This window comes from Strix uralensis, chromosome 27 (genome assembly GCF_047716275.1).
Source record: "Strix uralensis isolate ZFMK-TIS-50842 chromosome 27, bStrUra1, whole genome shotgun sequence".
In the NCBI taxonomy this organism is placed as follows: Eukaryota; Metazoa; Chordata; class Aves; order Strigiformes; family Strigidae; genus Strix; species Strix uralensis.
In genome coordinates this window covers 6,943,443-6,957,801 of record NC_133998.1, presented here as the reverse complement: position 1 = coordinate 6,957,801, position 14,359 = coordinate 6,943,443, and the positions used below count along the sequence as shown (strand labels likewise).

General features: G+C 68.8%; 1 protein-coding gene across 6 annotated transcripts; it reads right to left on the bottom strand.

The window, feature by feature from the left end:
• Positions 1-172: 172 nt before the first annotated feature.
• LOC141935313 (transducin-like enhancer protein 1) lies at positions 173-13,015 on the bottom strand. 6 transcript variants are annotated; one of them, XR_012626531.1, is made up of 21 exons: positions 12,922-13,015; positions 12,368-12,490; positions 11,700-11,848; positions 10,999-11,062; positions 10,508-10,552; positions 7,299-7,361; positions 7,029-7,103; positions 6,239-6,434; positions 5,747-5,763; positions 5,316-5,420; positions 5,139-5,183; positions 4,720-4,875; positions 4,274-4,403; positions 4,014-4,198; positions 3,863-3,939; positions 3,304-3,553; positions 1,946-2,193; positions 1,690-1,833; positions 1,458-1,608; positions 996-1,072; positions 173-783 (listed from the first exon to the last, which is right to left on the bottom strand). XR_012626531.1 is itself a non-coding variant. In XM_074851424.1 (21 exons), the coding sequence occupies exons 2-21, from the start codon at positions 12,389-12,391 to the stop codon at positions 676-678; spliced, it is 2,313 nt and encodes a 770-aa protein (XP_074707525.1). In that variant the 5' UTR covers positions 12,392-12,490; positions 12,922-13,015; the 3' UTR covers positions 173-675. The 6 variants fall into 6 exon arrangements, 5 of the variants coding, with proteins under 5 accessions (XP_074707525.1, XP_074707526.1, XP_074707527.1 ...); XM_074851424.1 differs by having other exon boundaries at positions 1,690-1,837; XM_074851425.1 differs by having other exon boundaries at positions 1,690-1,837; positions 7,062-7,103.
• Positions 13,016-14,359: the final 1,344 nt, after the last annotated feature.

Below are 14,359 nucleotides of genomic sequence, written 5' to 3'. Positions count from 1 at the left end.
CTGCGCCGCGCACAGGACCAAGGCGGTGCTGAGCAGAGTGCAGGCAGCTGCCTGCGGGGGGGGAGCAGCAGCAAACCTGCCCTGAGCCAGGAAAGGGGGTGACAGGACCCCCCCAGCTCACCCCTCCTCACTTGGCTCCGTCCCCCAGCCACAGAGCACCAAGCCACCGCTGTGCTTTTTTTGTTTGTTTTTAATATTAAATACACCCTAGGAGGCAGAGAAGGAGATGAGGACAGAGCCCATCCTCCTTGGCCTGGCCCAGAGCCTTAACAACAACAACAAAAAAAAAACCCCAACAAAACAAAACCCACAGCAAAAAGTTAAAAACAAAAAAAAACCCTTCAAAAAACCCAAACAAAACCCCCTAACGCCACCAGACCCACCCCACCCCACCCAACTCCCCCAGTCCAGATTTAGAAACAAATCAACAAATAAAGACCAAAACAAGGAGAAAGTCCCCAGGAAATTCACTGCGAGCAGCAGCCGCCACGTCCCAGCCCAGTGTGACACCTGGCCGTGGTCCCAGGGCCACCTCCACCCCTGGCCGCTCGCCTCCGGCGCGGATGCCCCCGCCGCGGGCTGCTCGTTCTTTGGGAATCAGCAGCAGGGCTGGCAGAGTCCGGCCGCCCGTCCACAGGGCGGGGGCCCTCCCCACAGTTGGCACCTCTCTCGCCCTCAGTAAATGACCTCGTAAACCGTTGCCTTCTTGTCCCCTGAGCCAGTCACGATGAACTGGTCATCCGTGGAGACGTCGCAGCTGAGGACGGAGGAGGTTTCCTTCGACTGGAGGGAGGAGGGCAGGGGGTAAGCGCAGGAACCAGCCCCAGAGCAAGGTCCCGCTCCCACCCCTTGAGACCCGGGGCCCAAGTTGTGCCCAGGGAGGCTGCAGGGAGGAGTTTGCTTATGGAGCTCATTTACAGCTCATGTCCCAGCTCTGGGCAGCCTCACCCGGGGAACACCCTCCCCCGGGCCCAAAGGCTGTGCACGCCCCGCACCTGGAAGATGCTGGCGCCGTAGGGCGTCCGCCAGGCGTTCAGCAGGTTGTCCTTCCCCGTGCTCACGAACCACTTCCCTGTGGGAGGGACAGAAGGGACAAAGAGGAGCATCGTGTCACCAAACCAGGCCCACCAGCTGCATTCCTGCAGCAAATCGTGCCCAGGCTGCATAAGACGAGGTGGGGATGGGAAGGCAATGTCTCTGCCACTCGTTGGCCAAGGAGCTGGTTTAAGGAACACAAAGGGGAGTCCCGGGACAACAGAGCTGAGAGTGCGGCCACGGGTGTTGCTCCAGGAGGGATGGATGCCCCTTCCCCAAGGGCCGCCACCAGCATCCACACAGGACTGGGCTGGCTACCACATCCAGTGCTTGCCCCAGGCACAACGAGGCCGGGACATGCGGCCAGGAGAGGACACTGCATCCACGAGTCCCAGAGCCCGGGCCGGGCCGGGCGTGCCTACCGCAGGAGGCGAATTTGAGGGAGAGGACGCAGCTCTCGTGGAGGTGCAGCTGGTACTTGTCCGGTTTGGTGACGTGCAGGATCTCCACGTTGCTGCTCTCCATGCCCACCGCCAGCCACTCTCCTGTTGGGCAGTACCCCAGGGAGAAGATCTGGGGGGACAGATGGGCTCAGGCCCCGGCAGGGAAGGTCCCGGCCGGCCCCGCGCTGCTCCCGGCCACCCCCGTGCCTACCTGGGAGCTGAAGTCGTGCTGCTGCAGTTGACGCCCTTCCCGCAGGTCCCAGCACCGCACCGTGTTGTCCAGCCCCCCTGTCCACAGCTTGGTACCATCGTTAGAGATGTCGATGCAGCTGGCACCATCTGTGTGGCCTTGAAACTGCCTGGGAAAGAGGGGACAGGGAGGGCGAGGGCACGGCCGTCAGGGCTGCCAGTGCCCCAAGAACCAGCACCCTGCTGCGTCCCTGCCCTGCGCCCCCGCCCCAGCTCACCTCACCAGGGTCTGGTTCTGCAGGTCCCACACCACGATGTTGCCGTCGCTGCAGCAGGAGAAGCAGACTTTGGCGTCGGGGCTGATGGCCAGGGCGTAGCAGGCGGGGGCAGAGGAGGTGAGCTCGGCCTTGATGCGGGGCGTGGGGGCCGCCAGGTCCCAGATGGAGAGGGTGCTGGCCTCCCCCCCCACGATCAGGCTGCGGCCGTCGGGCAGCAGCTTGCAGGAGCGGATGTAGTTGTCACGGTTCTGGGGTGCAGGAGGGAGGACCTCATTAACCCCTTCCCCTCCAGCCCTGCTGCACCCATCCCAGACTGCCTGGTCACCCCAAGGCCAGCAGCTCGTCCTGAGGGCAGGAGCAGCAGAGCAGGGCAGACCCCTGCCCCCCTCCCGGGACACTCCACCCCACACCTGGAGTGGCCGCCCAGGCCAGCCCCCACTGGAGCCCCCCTCAGTCTGTTCCTGCCCCACCAAGGGCCTTGGGGACCCCCTCGCCCCACAGCATCCCTGCAGCAGCCGCCTGGCAGACACGGCCCATCCTGGAGGAGTCGAGGGGCGGCTGGGAGGCAGCTCCAACAAGGCTGAAACAGCCCGTGGCTCCGAGCACTAAGACACCATTTTCCCCAGCTCCCGAATTTCTGATGCAGCTTGAAATTATCATGACTCAGTCATTTCCTTGTTTATGCATCTGTATCTTCAAGGTCAGCACCGTCCAAGAATAATATTTGTCAGGCTGCCCAGGCCCCGAGGCCAGCAAGTCGAGGAAAGGACTTGGGCTTGGGCTGTTCAAAGCAGGCACAGGGACTCCAATTCCAGCAGCCCATTTTAAATAAACCTCAAAGAACACAGGTTAAAAATACTCTCAGGTGATAGCCGTGCCTCCAGTTTGGCTCTGCCGAGTTGCTGTGGTCTGACAGTCCATTTTATTTATTTTTAAAAGGAATAGGAGTTCTCCCTCCAGTCAGACTCACACAAGCAAAAGCAGAAAGGACAGAGCTGAATCCGAATGATGCTCCAGCCCATCTAATCCCGGCCCGGACGCAGTATTGGGCTGAGGGGGCTGACACTGGCAAAGGTTTGTCTTAGGGCAGGTGCTGCCAGATGGAGCAGTGCCAAGGGGGGGGGGGTTGGGGGTGTAAAAGCCTCCCAACGGCTTGGGACGCTCAGAGCAGATGGGGCAGCGCAGGGGAGCGGGGAGCCACCGTCCCTCCCCCACTTAGAAACACAGAGACTCTCCCCGGAGCAGATCTCCACTTTCAGACTCCTCCTGCACCCTTGAGCTCACCGGTGGGGAGCCCAGACTCGGTGGCCCAGTGCAAGGAAGCGAGTGGTGCTGGCGCAGCAGGGGCCCCTCCTTACCAAGCAGTCCAGCTGAGCCACGGCCGTCTTGGTGCCCGGCTGCCCCACGTCCCACACCTTCACACAGCCCTTGCCCCCGGTGTAGACGTGTCGCGTGGAGTTGCTGATGGTGACGGCGCAGACCACCTCGCCGTGGGTCAGGGTGTGGAGCTGCCGAGCGTGACGGGGGATGCCGGAGCCGATGAGGGCGTCGGGGGGGAACGGCACTGGCTGCATCTGCCCGTCGGCGCTGACGTGGAAGGAGTAGGCGCTGGAAGGGGACAGAGCAGTGAGCACCAGCGAGGACGCTGCGTGGAGAGCAGCCGCTGCCACGCTGGACGCGGGTGCCCGGCACAGGCAGCGCGGTCTGGACGCAGAGCCCAGAGCAGAGCAGCACCGTTTGGCTTCGGAGCCAGTGCCCGGTGAGGCCTGGCCGGGCACGGGACAGCCCGCGGCTGCCCGCAATCGGGTGCCCCCCGGGCCGAGCTCCCCATCCCTGCTGGCCCCCGCCCAGCTGAAGCCCCGCAGGGCCCCTCGCCCCGTCCCCCGCGCAGCCCCAGCCCAGCGCAGCCCCACTTACGGTTTCCCCGAGGTCCCCACTTGCATTCCGGCCGCCAGCCCGGGGACACGCATGTGGGGGTGCGGGTCGTAGCCCACCTGGGGAGGACAGTGGGTGAGAGCAGCTCGTGCCCCACGGCCCCCGTGGCCCCGCGGGGAAGGAGCTCACGCACCAGGGGCGAGCGCCCGTAGCTGCTGGCTCCCACGGCGGCCGCGGCCCCGTTGAGCTGCGGGGACATGAGGTGGAGGCTGGCGTAGGCGCCACTCCCGGCCATGTCCCCGTTCACGGCGGGGTGGGCCATGCCGAAGGTGGCCGAGTAGGGGCTCTGCACTCCCAGCGGGTTCCTCAGGCCCAGGGCTGTGGGGGGAGAGGCAGCGTGAAGGGATGGGGCCCAGGGTCGGTCCTTGCGGGGGCCGTCGGGGTGCAGCTCACCCAGCGGGTCCACGGGGGCCTTGGCGGCGGCGGGGCGGAACTGCTGGGCACTGCTGGAGCCCGGGGCCGTGGCGTCACCCTGCGAGGTGGGGGTACTGGACTTGAGGCTGGGCGTCCCCGCCTTCTCCACCTGCCAGAACAGAGCGCAGAGATCTGCCAGCCGCACGGGGGGTCTCCCCCGTCCCCCCAGCCAGCTGCTCCCTGTTCCCCCTCCCCCCCCCGCCCCGTGATGGCCCAGCACTGCCAGGTCTGCAGGATGGGACACAAGAGGGAATCTAGCGGAACAGGAGCCCTCCCTGTCCCCCCAGCGTTGCCTTCACCCCACGGGTTTGGGCCCAGATGGATCCACGTCCGGCAGCTCCGCTGGCCAAGCCCAGGCGGGGGGGGGGGGGGCGCGAGCAGAAGCCCCGAGCGAACCGCCCCAGCTGCCCCATGCAGCCACGTACCGTGGGCGCGTCCTTACTGCGAGACGGGGACGCGCTGCTCGAGGAGGCCATGGAGGTCGGGCTCAGCGGCACAGCCTCCTTCCTCCCCAGGGGGACCTTCTCCACCCCATTCTCCCGGGACGAGTAGGAGTGGACGCTGTGCGGGGAAGAGGGGTCCTGGAGGGGCAGAGAGGGAGATCAGCCGGCAGCAGAGCAGGCGGGAGTGCAGGGACGTCCCAGGCTCGAGCGAGGGCCAGGCTGGGAGCCTGGACACTGGGGCTCATCGCTGCCATCAGCAACAGCCCGTGAGCGTGAGCACGACTCGGGGGTCCCACTGCCACCCCCGCGTGCTGCCCACCTCTGCCCGTAGCAGCCTGTCAGCCCCCTGCTCGGGCAGTGCGCCCCGGCCCCAACCCCCTCCCAGCTCCCTGCACGCTGACCTCATCCACCACCAAGTTGTCTTCGCTTTTGTCTGCGTCGCTGCCCTGAAACGCAGAGGCTGGTTGGAGCCAGAGGGGCTGAGGCCGCCCACGCTCCTGCCAGAGGCGTGGGCAGCTCCGCTCCTCACCCCGCAAGAGGGGACGGGGATGCCCCAAGCCCCCCAGCCCCAGGCTCACATAGTCCGTAACGAAATCCTTCTCCTCCACCTTCCTCTTCTTGCTGCTGCTCAGGTACTCGGAGATGGCTCGTGCCCGCTCCCCGTTGGGCAGCGCAAGGGAGCTCTGGGCCGGGGGACGCAGCGTTAGTGCCCGGCTCCCAGGACCGGCAGCACCGGCGCGGGGCTGCGGCGGCTCCCAGGGCATGGAGGGCCCCGGTGCAGCCCCCACGCCACCAGCTCGGGCTACAGCTCCTGCCGAAGGAGCGAGGAGGGGGACGGCGTGGTTTGCCTACGGGAGGTGGGGAAGGGTCCCCACGGGGAGGGCACCCCCCACCCGGCTGTGCTGGGAGCGGAGCCTCGGCCGGGGAGCAGGGCCCGTCCCCCACGCAGCCGCCCGCCCGCAGGGTCCCGGCTGAGGAAAACTGAGCAAGAGGAGGAAAAGGCTCTTACCGGGCCGGGGTCTCGCTCTGTCGCCGCGGCAGCACGGAGGGGCAGCAGGAGGAGGAGGAAAGGAGGGACACGCTGTGCCACCGCCGAGAGCCCCCCGGGACACCGCCCGTGCCTCCCGTGGGTGCCAGGGTGCTTGTGGCAGGGCCAGGCTAGCGCTACAGCAGCAGCGTGGTCCCGGGCCCCCACCATGGATGACCCCCCCCAGCCCACCCCACGGCCCTCCCAGGATGTGCTCCTTGGTGAGGGACATTCCCCACCCAAACCCCTCGTGCCCAGCAAGTCTCCCCCTCTGCCAGCCCGGCCAGGAGCCCCCAGGAACGGACAAGCCACCCCTGCCCCGCCCCAGCCCTGGCCCCCACCCTGGGGAAGTGCCCAAGGGGAAGGACGTGGGGAGCAGAGGCAGCCCCGGGGACCAGCACCACCCGCTCCTGGGTTTGCTGCTGCCGGGAGGGTCACACCAGACCCAACACCCCCCAGCCCCCCCCCACTCACCCCTGGGCTCAGTGTCATGGACTCCTCGGTCCTCCTTGGCGAGGAGCTGGGCCTGGGCCCCCAGCGCCCCCGAGAGCGCCAGCAGCCCCGAGGCGCTGCCGATGCCGGCGAGGCTGGCGGGCTGCATCCCGGAGGGGTGGGGGGTCAGCGGGATGGGGGGAGCGTGGTGCGAGAGGTGCTGGGTCTGGAGCTGGTGCTGGAGCGGGAGGAGAGAGCAGAGGCGAAAGGCTGCATCAGGATGGCCGCCGGGCAGGGGGAGAGGCGGCTCCTCCCCACCGGCAGTGCTGGGGCAGCGAGGGGACGGGGAGCTGGGTGAGGAGGGGCAGGGAACGCTCCCACGGTACCCCCCCAGGCTGTGGGGGCTACCACGTCCCTCCCACCACCTTCTCCCACCCAGCGACAGGAGCTACTGGGATGGATGGGGGACCCTACCCATATCCACATGGATGGGGGACCCGACCCATATCCACACCACCCTACCACTGCAGTCTCGAGGGCACAACCAAGGTGTGGGGATGGTGGCGACCGCCTCCTCCACCCAGGCCATGGGGTAGGACACCCGTCACCCCCACACCCCGCCCGCACCAGCCTGGCTTCCCCACCTCCCCCTGACTGAGCCACAGTGGGAGAAGGTGCTGGGGGGGGGGGCTGCAGCTGGCCCCCGCGTGCTCAGGGCAGGACGGGTCCCCAGCCCAGGAGACAGCGGGAGCATGGGAGGCAGCATCGCCGGCAAGAGCCCAGCACCCTGGGCCAGGGGTGGCGGGAGGGGGTGGGCAGAGGGTTGACGTACCCCGATTGCCGCGTTCAGGTCGGTCATAGTCACCTGCTTCGCACGCTCCACGGCCTGGACCACCTGCTGCTGGTGCTGCCGGGAGCAAAGGGCGCGTCAGCACTGGGTGACGCCGCGGAGCCGGGCCGGGGCAGGCTCGTTTCTTCAGGGAACGGGCAAAGCCAGCGCCCCCCAGCCCGGTCCAAAGCATAGGGCCTGAGTCCCCGAGCAGGGACGCTCCTGTGTCCCGGAGGAGCTCGCACACCCAGCCGGGGCCTGAGGGTCACCCACCTCCTGAGACAGGAATGGGATGAGCTGGGCACAGATCACGTTGAGCCGCTTCGCAATCTCCGTCTGGCAGCAGAAGAGAGGCAGAGCTCATCAGGGCGAGGGGCAAAGCTGCCCTGTGCCAAGCGGCCCCCAACGCCGCAGGAGACCCACGCGCAGACAGACGCCCCCTCCCCATTGACACCCAGGCAGCCGCGGGGTGATGGCGCTCGGCCCCAGGAGCTGCTGCTCAGCACCGAGGAGCAGAAACACCCTGCAGGGGAGCAGGAAAGCTCCCCTTCCTAACGCCGCCCTCTCCAAAGGCAGGAGCCCAGCACCCTCCATCCCCACCCCCGGAGCCCCAGGATGGCTCCCGCCTCCTCCCTGCCAGGGACCTGGAGCCCCACGGCCACATGCCGGGGGCCATCCCCAGGCGAGCCCCCAGCCCCGCGGGTCAGCACCGCAGCAGGCGCCCCCCGCTCGCCGCCCAGCCTCCTGCCAGCGCCACCGCCGCTAATTGCCGCTCTCCCAGCCCGCAGGAAGCCCTGGAGAGATGCTCTCCTTACAGCTGCTGTTTTTCTGCACCACTTGAGTGCCACTGGCAATCAGGAGCACTGAGCGTGGGAGCAGCACGTGAGGGAGAGCGGCGTGCCGGGCCGTGTCCCCATCGCAGCCCGCAGCAGGGCAGGGCCGGCCCCACGCTCCACACCCCGCGCTAGGGCAGAGCACCGACATTAAGCCATCCCCGGCCCCACAGACACGATCCTGGGAGAACCCCTGGGGCTGCGGGGCCAGGCCCCTGCCCCAGGCACAGAGCAGACACCGCTCAAGGCAACAGCGGAGATGCCCACGCTGCTCCTCATTGTGCAGAGCCGGGGACCCCTCCTCTAAACCCTGGACAGGCGGGGGGTGCCCGGGGGCTCCGGGTAGGGTGTCGTCCCAAGGGACTCCCTGCCCACCCCCGTGGGGAGGGTGAAAGTGCTGCGGAGCCAGCACGGGGTGAGAGGAGGGGTCAAACCCGGACCCTCTCGTCAGCCCCAGGAGGAGACCGGAGGCTGCAGGGCCCCAAAAGCCAGGGACGGAGCTGACCCCCACCCAGATCCCCCCACCGGGACCTTGAGCACGTCCCCCGTGCCCGGGCGGCGCAGGCCCCGCAGGGCCAGGGCCAGGGGCCGCAGGGCTGCCGGCCGGCGCGGGGACACAGACTTGGGGACACCCTGCGCCACCCTCCAGAGCGGCCACCGACCCGCTTTTGCCAGACCCACAGAGAGCAGAAACAATCCGACACCCACCCTCACTTCCCCTTCCGAGGGAGGGAAAAAAAAAGAGAAAGGAAAGAATGAAAGCGGGGGGGAGCAAGGAGATTTGGCAGCCGGCAGTTCTGGGAAGGATTTAGCTGTCTCCCGGGGCCGGCAGTGATGGATTCTCTTCCCTAATGCACTGATGGGCAGCAGCTCCTTGGGGAGAGCTGCCTCCAATTCACTCGCACTCGTTAATGTGCAATTTACTGGCACTTTAACGCTCTCAGCATGAAAAATGATCATGCTGTTTGCAGCCCCCCCAGCCACCAGCACCGTCACCTCCCCTCTGGCTCGCGGTGAGCAAGTCCAAGGCCAAGCAGATTCGGGGAGGTGGTTTTATAAAAAGCTACAGGCCCTTTCCATGCCAAAAACAAAACAACAATAAAAATTAACGTCTCCTGCTCGTTTGTCTTGAGCCTCCCCTGCCGAGCCTGTGGCTGCCTGCACCCCCACAGCCAGCCCCCCAGCCCCTTTTCCCTCCAAACCAGCCCAGGTCATGGTGCCTCGGCCCTTGCCGGTGCCAGTGCTGCCGACCCCAGCACCGTGGGAGCAGGCACCCGGGGAGCCCTGGGGGTGCTGGGCTGGGCGCAGGCAGGACGGGGGTTGCCCTGCCCTGGCTTTGCCCAGGGAAGAACCTCCTGGGGGTCCCGGGGCAGCCGAGAGCGCTCAGGACCCCCGTCTGTGCCCGTGAGCGGCACCGGGTCTGGGGGCAGGGGTGCAGAGCCGGGACCCAATCTCCCCACAGCAGCGATAACCCGCGGCTCCCGCGCAGGCAGCTCCCATCCCTCACACAATGGCTGCTGGCTGTCAGAGCAGACTTACGGGCCCTTGTTAAAAGTGCAGACAGCTCGCTGGCCGGCGGCCAGCGGCACCTGGGGCTGGCAGAAAACACGAGCCTGCGAGGGCCCGGGGAGAACCGGCAGCCAGATGAGAGGAGCACGCAGCCCCCCGGGGAGGGGGCGCCGGGCCGGGCGGGGCCTCGGCATCGCCCCTCGCCAGGGCGGCTTCACGCCTCCTCCTCGGGCGCTGCGCGACGGCACAGAGCAGGGCACGCCGTGGCACCAACGGCCGCTCGGTGGGCGCAAAGCTGGCGAGAGAGGCCGTCAGCCCACCCCGCACCGGAGGCCGGGGCCGCACCCCCACACCAGCTCCCACGCAACAGTTGTCGGAGGCGGCGGCGGGGCGTGGGGCGGGGAGGAGGGAGGCCGTGGCTGCAGCACGCCTCGCCGGGCTCCTCCGCAGCCTCTTTAAAAATAGATGAGAAGAAACCTTCTGTCTCAGAGCAGCTGGTGACCCAGAGCGGCACAGCGGGAGGAAAGGAGGGAGGGAAGGGTGGGGAGGCAGTGAAGGGGGATGTGCAGCCCCGAGCCCTGTGCGAGCCCACCCGCACCCACGCCCCAGCCCCCTCCTCGGGATGCTCCTCAGCCCCCAGGCGAGCTGCCCCCGGGGCCAGCCAGTACCGACGGCGGCAAAGGCAGCAAACCGGAGCTCGTCACCCTGCCCATCACCCCGCCGTGAGGCTGCAGCACCCGTCGCCCCACGGGAGCCGGTTTCCTCCACGACGGTCCCCAAGTGGCCACTCACAACCGGCACGAGCAGCCGCACAAGCGCGAGCCCCGCACCGCAACAAGCGCATCGCGACCCCGCCGGGAACACGCACCCCAAACCCGGCCACAAACGGCAGCAATAAACCGCACGTGTGCGCTGAGAACCGGGGCAGGCCAGGGCCGTGGCGCCAAGAGACGCCGAGCTCCCAGAGCACGGAGCGCGGAGCACGTCCCCCACCAGCACGGCCTTCCCAGGGCTGCGGCGGGGAGCGACTTCCCACGTTTTCCGTGGGAAGGGACGACCTGAAGGGCCCCGATGCCAAGGCAGGGATAGGGAGCTGGGATGGGGGAGCCAGGACGGGGCTCCTGTCCCACCCCGACTCACCTGTTTGTGCATCTCGATGTTCAGGCCGTAGGACATCTCGTAGTACTGCGAGGGAGAGACGGCAGCATCAGCAGGGCTGGGGAGCCCAGCGGGACTCGCAACCAGAGTCCTCTCCGGCTCCGGCACCGGGGGTCAGCCCGGCCAGAGACCCCCACGCTGCGGCCACGCCAGGAGGAAAACGTGGCCCCCAGCCCCTCCCCGGCAGAGCTCTCCCCACACACGGCCAAAGACCGACACGGTCCTCCCGGGGCTCCCACCCGCTGCCCGCAGGAAAGGAGACAACTCGCCCAGGAGCTGCAGCAGCAAGCCCTGCTCAAACACCATGGCTCATTCTGGGGGAAAAGAGACAATAACAGCCACAGGAACCATATCTCAGGGCCTGGCCACACAACCCAAACGCAAGGGGAAGCCAAGGAGTCCCAGGGTTGCGTCTGATGGCTCAGAGGAGACAACATCCCCCACCACCCTCCCTTCAGGTGGAGCTCACTAACCATGACATAATGACGCTGGATTTCTGTTTTTTCTGTTGCCAGCTTTTCACATTCTAACTTCAAGCTGTAAAAATAAAGAGGAGAGAGGGAGGGAGGGAGAGAGACCCTCTGGTCCCCCCCAGACAAGATCTCCCAGGCTGGACGGAGCACAAGCCCTCCAGCACACCACGTGCTCCAGCCTCCTGCTCTCAGACTCGATCCCATCTCCCAGCACAAGCCAAGAAAACCACCCGAAGGAGGGTGGGAAGGAAGGGGCTGGTAAAGAGGAGATGGACAGTGAAGGGATCCAGGCGTCAGGGAGCCATCTGCAGAGCTTTAACCCCCTCCCCAGCATCTGCATCCCAAATGGAGCGAGCTGCAGAGCCGAGCTGCATTTCAAACCTTGCTCTGCCCCAGCGCCGCGCGGGGACGGGGAGGCGAGGTCCTGGCCGGGGGGGGCAGAGGGGCTCCGCGTCCGATAAGTGTCGGCTCCAGCTCAGCCTGGAGGCCGGGCCCGGGAAGCCGGCACCCTCCTCCCGGGGCTTCTGGCAGGAGGAGGGTGAGTTTCCCCCTCAAACAGTGTCATTTCAGGCTCCCAAGGTGGCGGCTTGGCACAGCCGTCCTCGATGGAGCAGCGCCCACGGCATCCCGCCAGCTGCGCCGGTGCCCAGCGCTGGGGGTCCCTCTCGCCCAGCGCCCCCCCGGCACGCGCAGCCCCTCACCTGTGGTATTGGTTCTGCAGGAACTGGAACTCCTCCTTGATGCGGTCCAAGGTCTCCGGGTAAGTCAGCTTGAGGGACTGGGGGGTGCTGGGGATGGCGCTGGCAGCGACGGCGGCTCCCGAGGCAGCAGAGGGTGCCTGGAGATGGGCCTGGGCAGGGAGGGGACCCCGGGGTCACTGCTGCCGGCCCAGCCAGGCCCCCGGGGGCTTCCTGCACCGGGGAAGGGGCTACGGGCACGTCTGGGAGAGCAGCGCCGGGGGGGGGCGTCAGGAAGCGCCACTGCGGGGGAAGCCGGGCACAGGCGGGCACCCTCCGCACCTTTCCATCGGTTCAGGCGCGGAGCCGGGAGAGGACTCACAGCCACGGGTGGCACAGAGCGGGGACCCCCCCACCCCCCCAGTCCGTCCCCCCAGCCCCTGCCCCCCCCCCCCGCTCCCACGGTCACATAAACCCAGACCCGCAGCTCCGGGGCTCAGCACGGGCCTGGGAAGAGCCCAACCACCCCCCGCAGCGCCGGCGCCGCAACTTCCCGGGCCAGGGCCGACCCCTCCCGCGGGCGCGGGAAGCCCGGGCCGGGGCACGGGGCCGTGCGGGGCCGGGCCAGCGCCGCTGCCGCAGCACGTGCTCGCCCGTGGCCCGCAGGCGACGAGGCCGAACCGCGGGCTCACCGGGGGCCGGTTCTGCGGGAACATCTTCGGCACCGGACAGGCCCAGGGTCCCTCTCGCCGCTCCGGGCCCCGCCGCAGGCTCAGGACAGGGCCTGGGGACGCTTCCCGGCTCCGGATCGGGCCCTGGCAGGAGGTGGGGGTCACTGCCCGGCGACGACGCCGCCGCCGCCCCCCCCCCGCAGCCAGCCGGGGGCCGCAGCCGAGCCAGGCTGAGCCCCGGGACCCCGGCCCCGCCCGCAGGGACCCCCCGCGCCGCCCGCCCGCCCCGAGCCGCTCCGCATCCCCGCGGGCACCGAGGAGGGGGGCGGGGGCCCGGGGCTCCTCCCGGGCGCTGCGGGACCCCCCCCCCGCCGGCTCCCCGGCCCCCCCCGCAGGCTCCGCCGCCCCCGGCCCAGGCCCGCGCCGCGCAGACAATGGCCCCGCCGCCGCCGCCGCCCGCAGCAGGTTCGGCCGCGGGGAGGGACCGGCCCCGCCGCCACCGCCCCCCAGCCCCCGGCCCGCGGGAGCCCCGGGGCGGCCCCGAACGGGCGGGGGCGGGGCGGGACGGGACTCACCGCGCTGCTGTCCGCGGCCCCGGGCCGGGACGGGCCGAGCTGCTCCGCACCGGGCCCGGCCGCGCCGCACCGCACCGCACCGGGCCGGCCCCGCGGCCCCGCCCCCCGGCCCCGGCCCCGCCCCCCGCGCCGCGGCCGCGATCAATGAACGGGCGCGAGCGCCCGCGCCAGCTCCACGTGGGGCCTGGCCCGCGCGCGCCGCCGGCCCGGCCGCCAGCCAATAGGAGCGGGGCGGGAGCGGCCCGCCCCCACGTGGGGCGCGCAGAGCGGCCTTCCCATTGGCCAGCGGGGCCGGCCGCCTGCTGAAGGTGTCAATCTGGGGAGGTGACGCGGGCGGGGAGCGGCGGTTAACCCGTGCGGTGCCGGGCGGCCGCGGGGGGGGGGGGGGGGGCGGACGGGACGGACGGGGACCCGCCCCCCCCAAACCCTCGGGACCCCCCGGACCCCCGGCCGGCGGGGCACGGCCCCTTCCCGGCACCGGGGACCCCGCGGCTTCGCCCGCAAAACGGCGCCGTGCGGTTTGTAGGGGGGACCCTGCGCCCCCCCCGGCCGCGCTGGGCTCGGGGCTTTTTCCTAATAAACGCTAAACGCAAGAAGCCGCTGCCGCCCACCCTCCGCCCGCCCCTTTTTTTTTTAATCAATTAAAGAAAAGAAACGGCACCGAAATCCCCCCCGGGAGGCCTCGGCGCACCGAGAATTCCGCGTCCCCCCGTCCTGAGAGCCCCCGTCCCGCTCCCCCTTCGGGACCCCCCGCTCCCCCAGCCCCGGGGATGCTGCTCCGCTCCCCCGCACCCCCCCGCTCCCCCCCGCACCCCCAGCCCCGGGGATGCTGCTCGGCTCCATCAGGCCCTTGGGCAAACCCTTGAGCTGGGGTGGCCCCGCGCTGCCAGAGCCCCCTCGCCCTACACCAGCCCCACTGCCCCCCCCCGCAGCCCCCCCGTGTTTCCAGCCGCATGGCTGGCCTCCCTACGACCCACTGGGCTTTTTCTTGTGGGTTTTCTGGTGTTTTTCTCCTTTCAGGGAGATCGTTTGTTGTTCGACATTTTCTGCTGCCTGCAGGTCAATCCGGGCTTACACAGAGCAGGAAATAAAACATTTGAAGCGCGGCAGCTGTGCGGGGTCAGCCTCTCCTCCTGTTTAACCTCAATCCCCCGGCAGCCCCGGCCCCTCCCCACCGCAGCCCCAACCTCCCGGTGCGGGGTCGGCCCGTCCTCACCCGGGAGCGCGGGGTGATGGGGGGCTCCGGGCGGAGAGCAGAGCGAACCCCGACGCTTCCCCAGCGCCTCTCCTTTGCCCAGCTGGTGTTTGTCCAGACCCCAGCTCTGGACATCCTGCGCAGGTCGAATTTGCGGTTAAATGCGCCCCTTAACTGAGCTGAGCTCTGCAGCCTCCCTGCGCCCAGGGCTCCCAGCTGCCCGCAGCAGGCTCTGCGGTCACA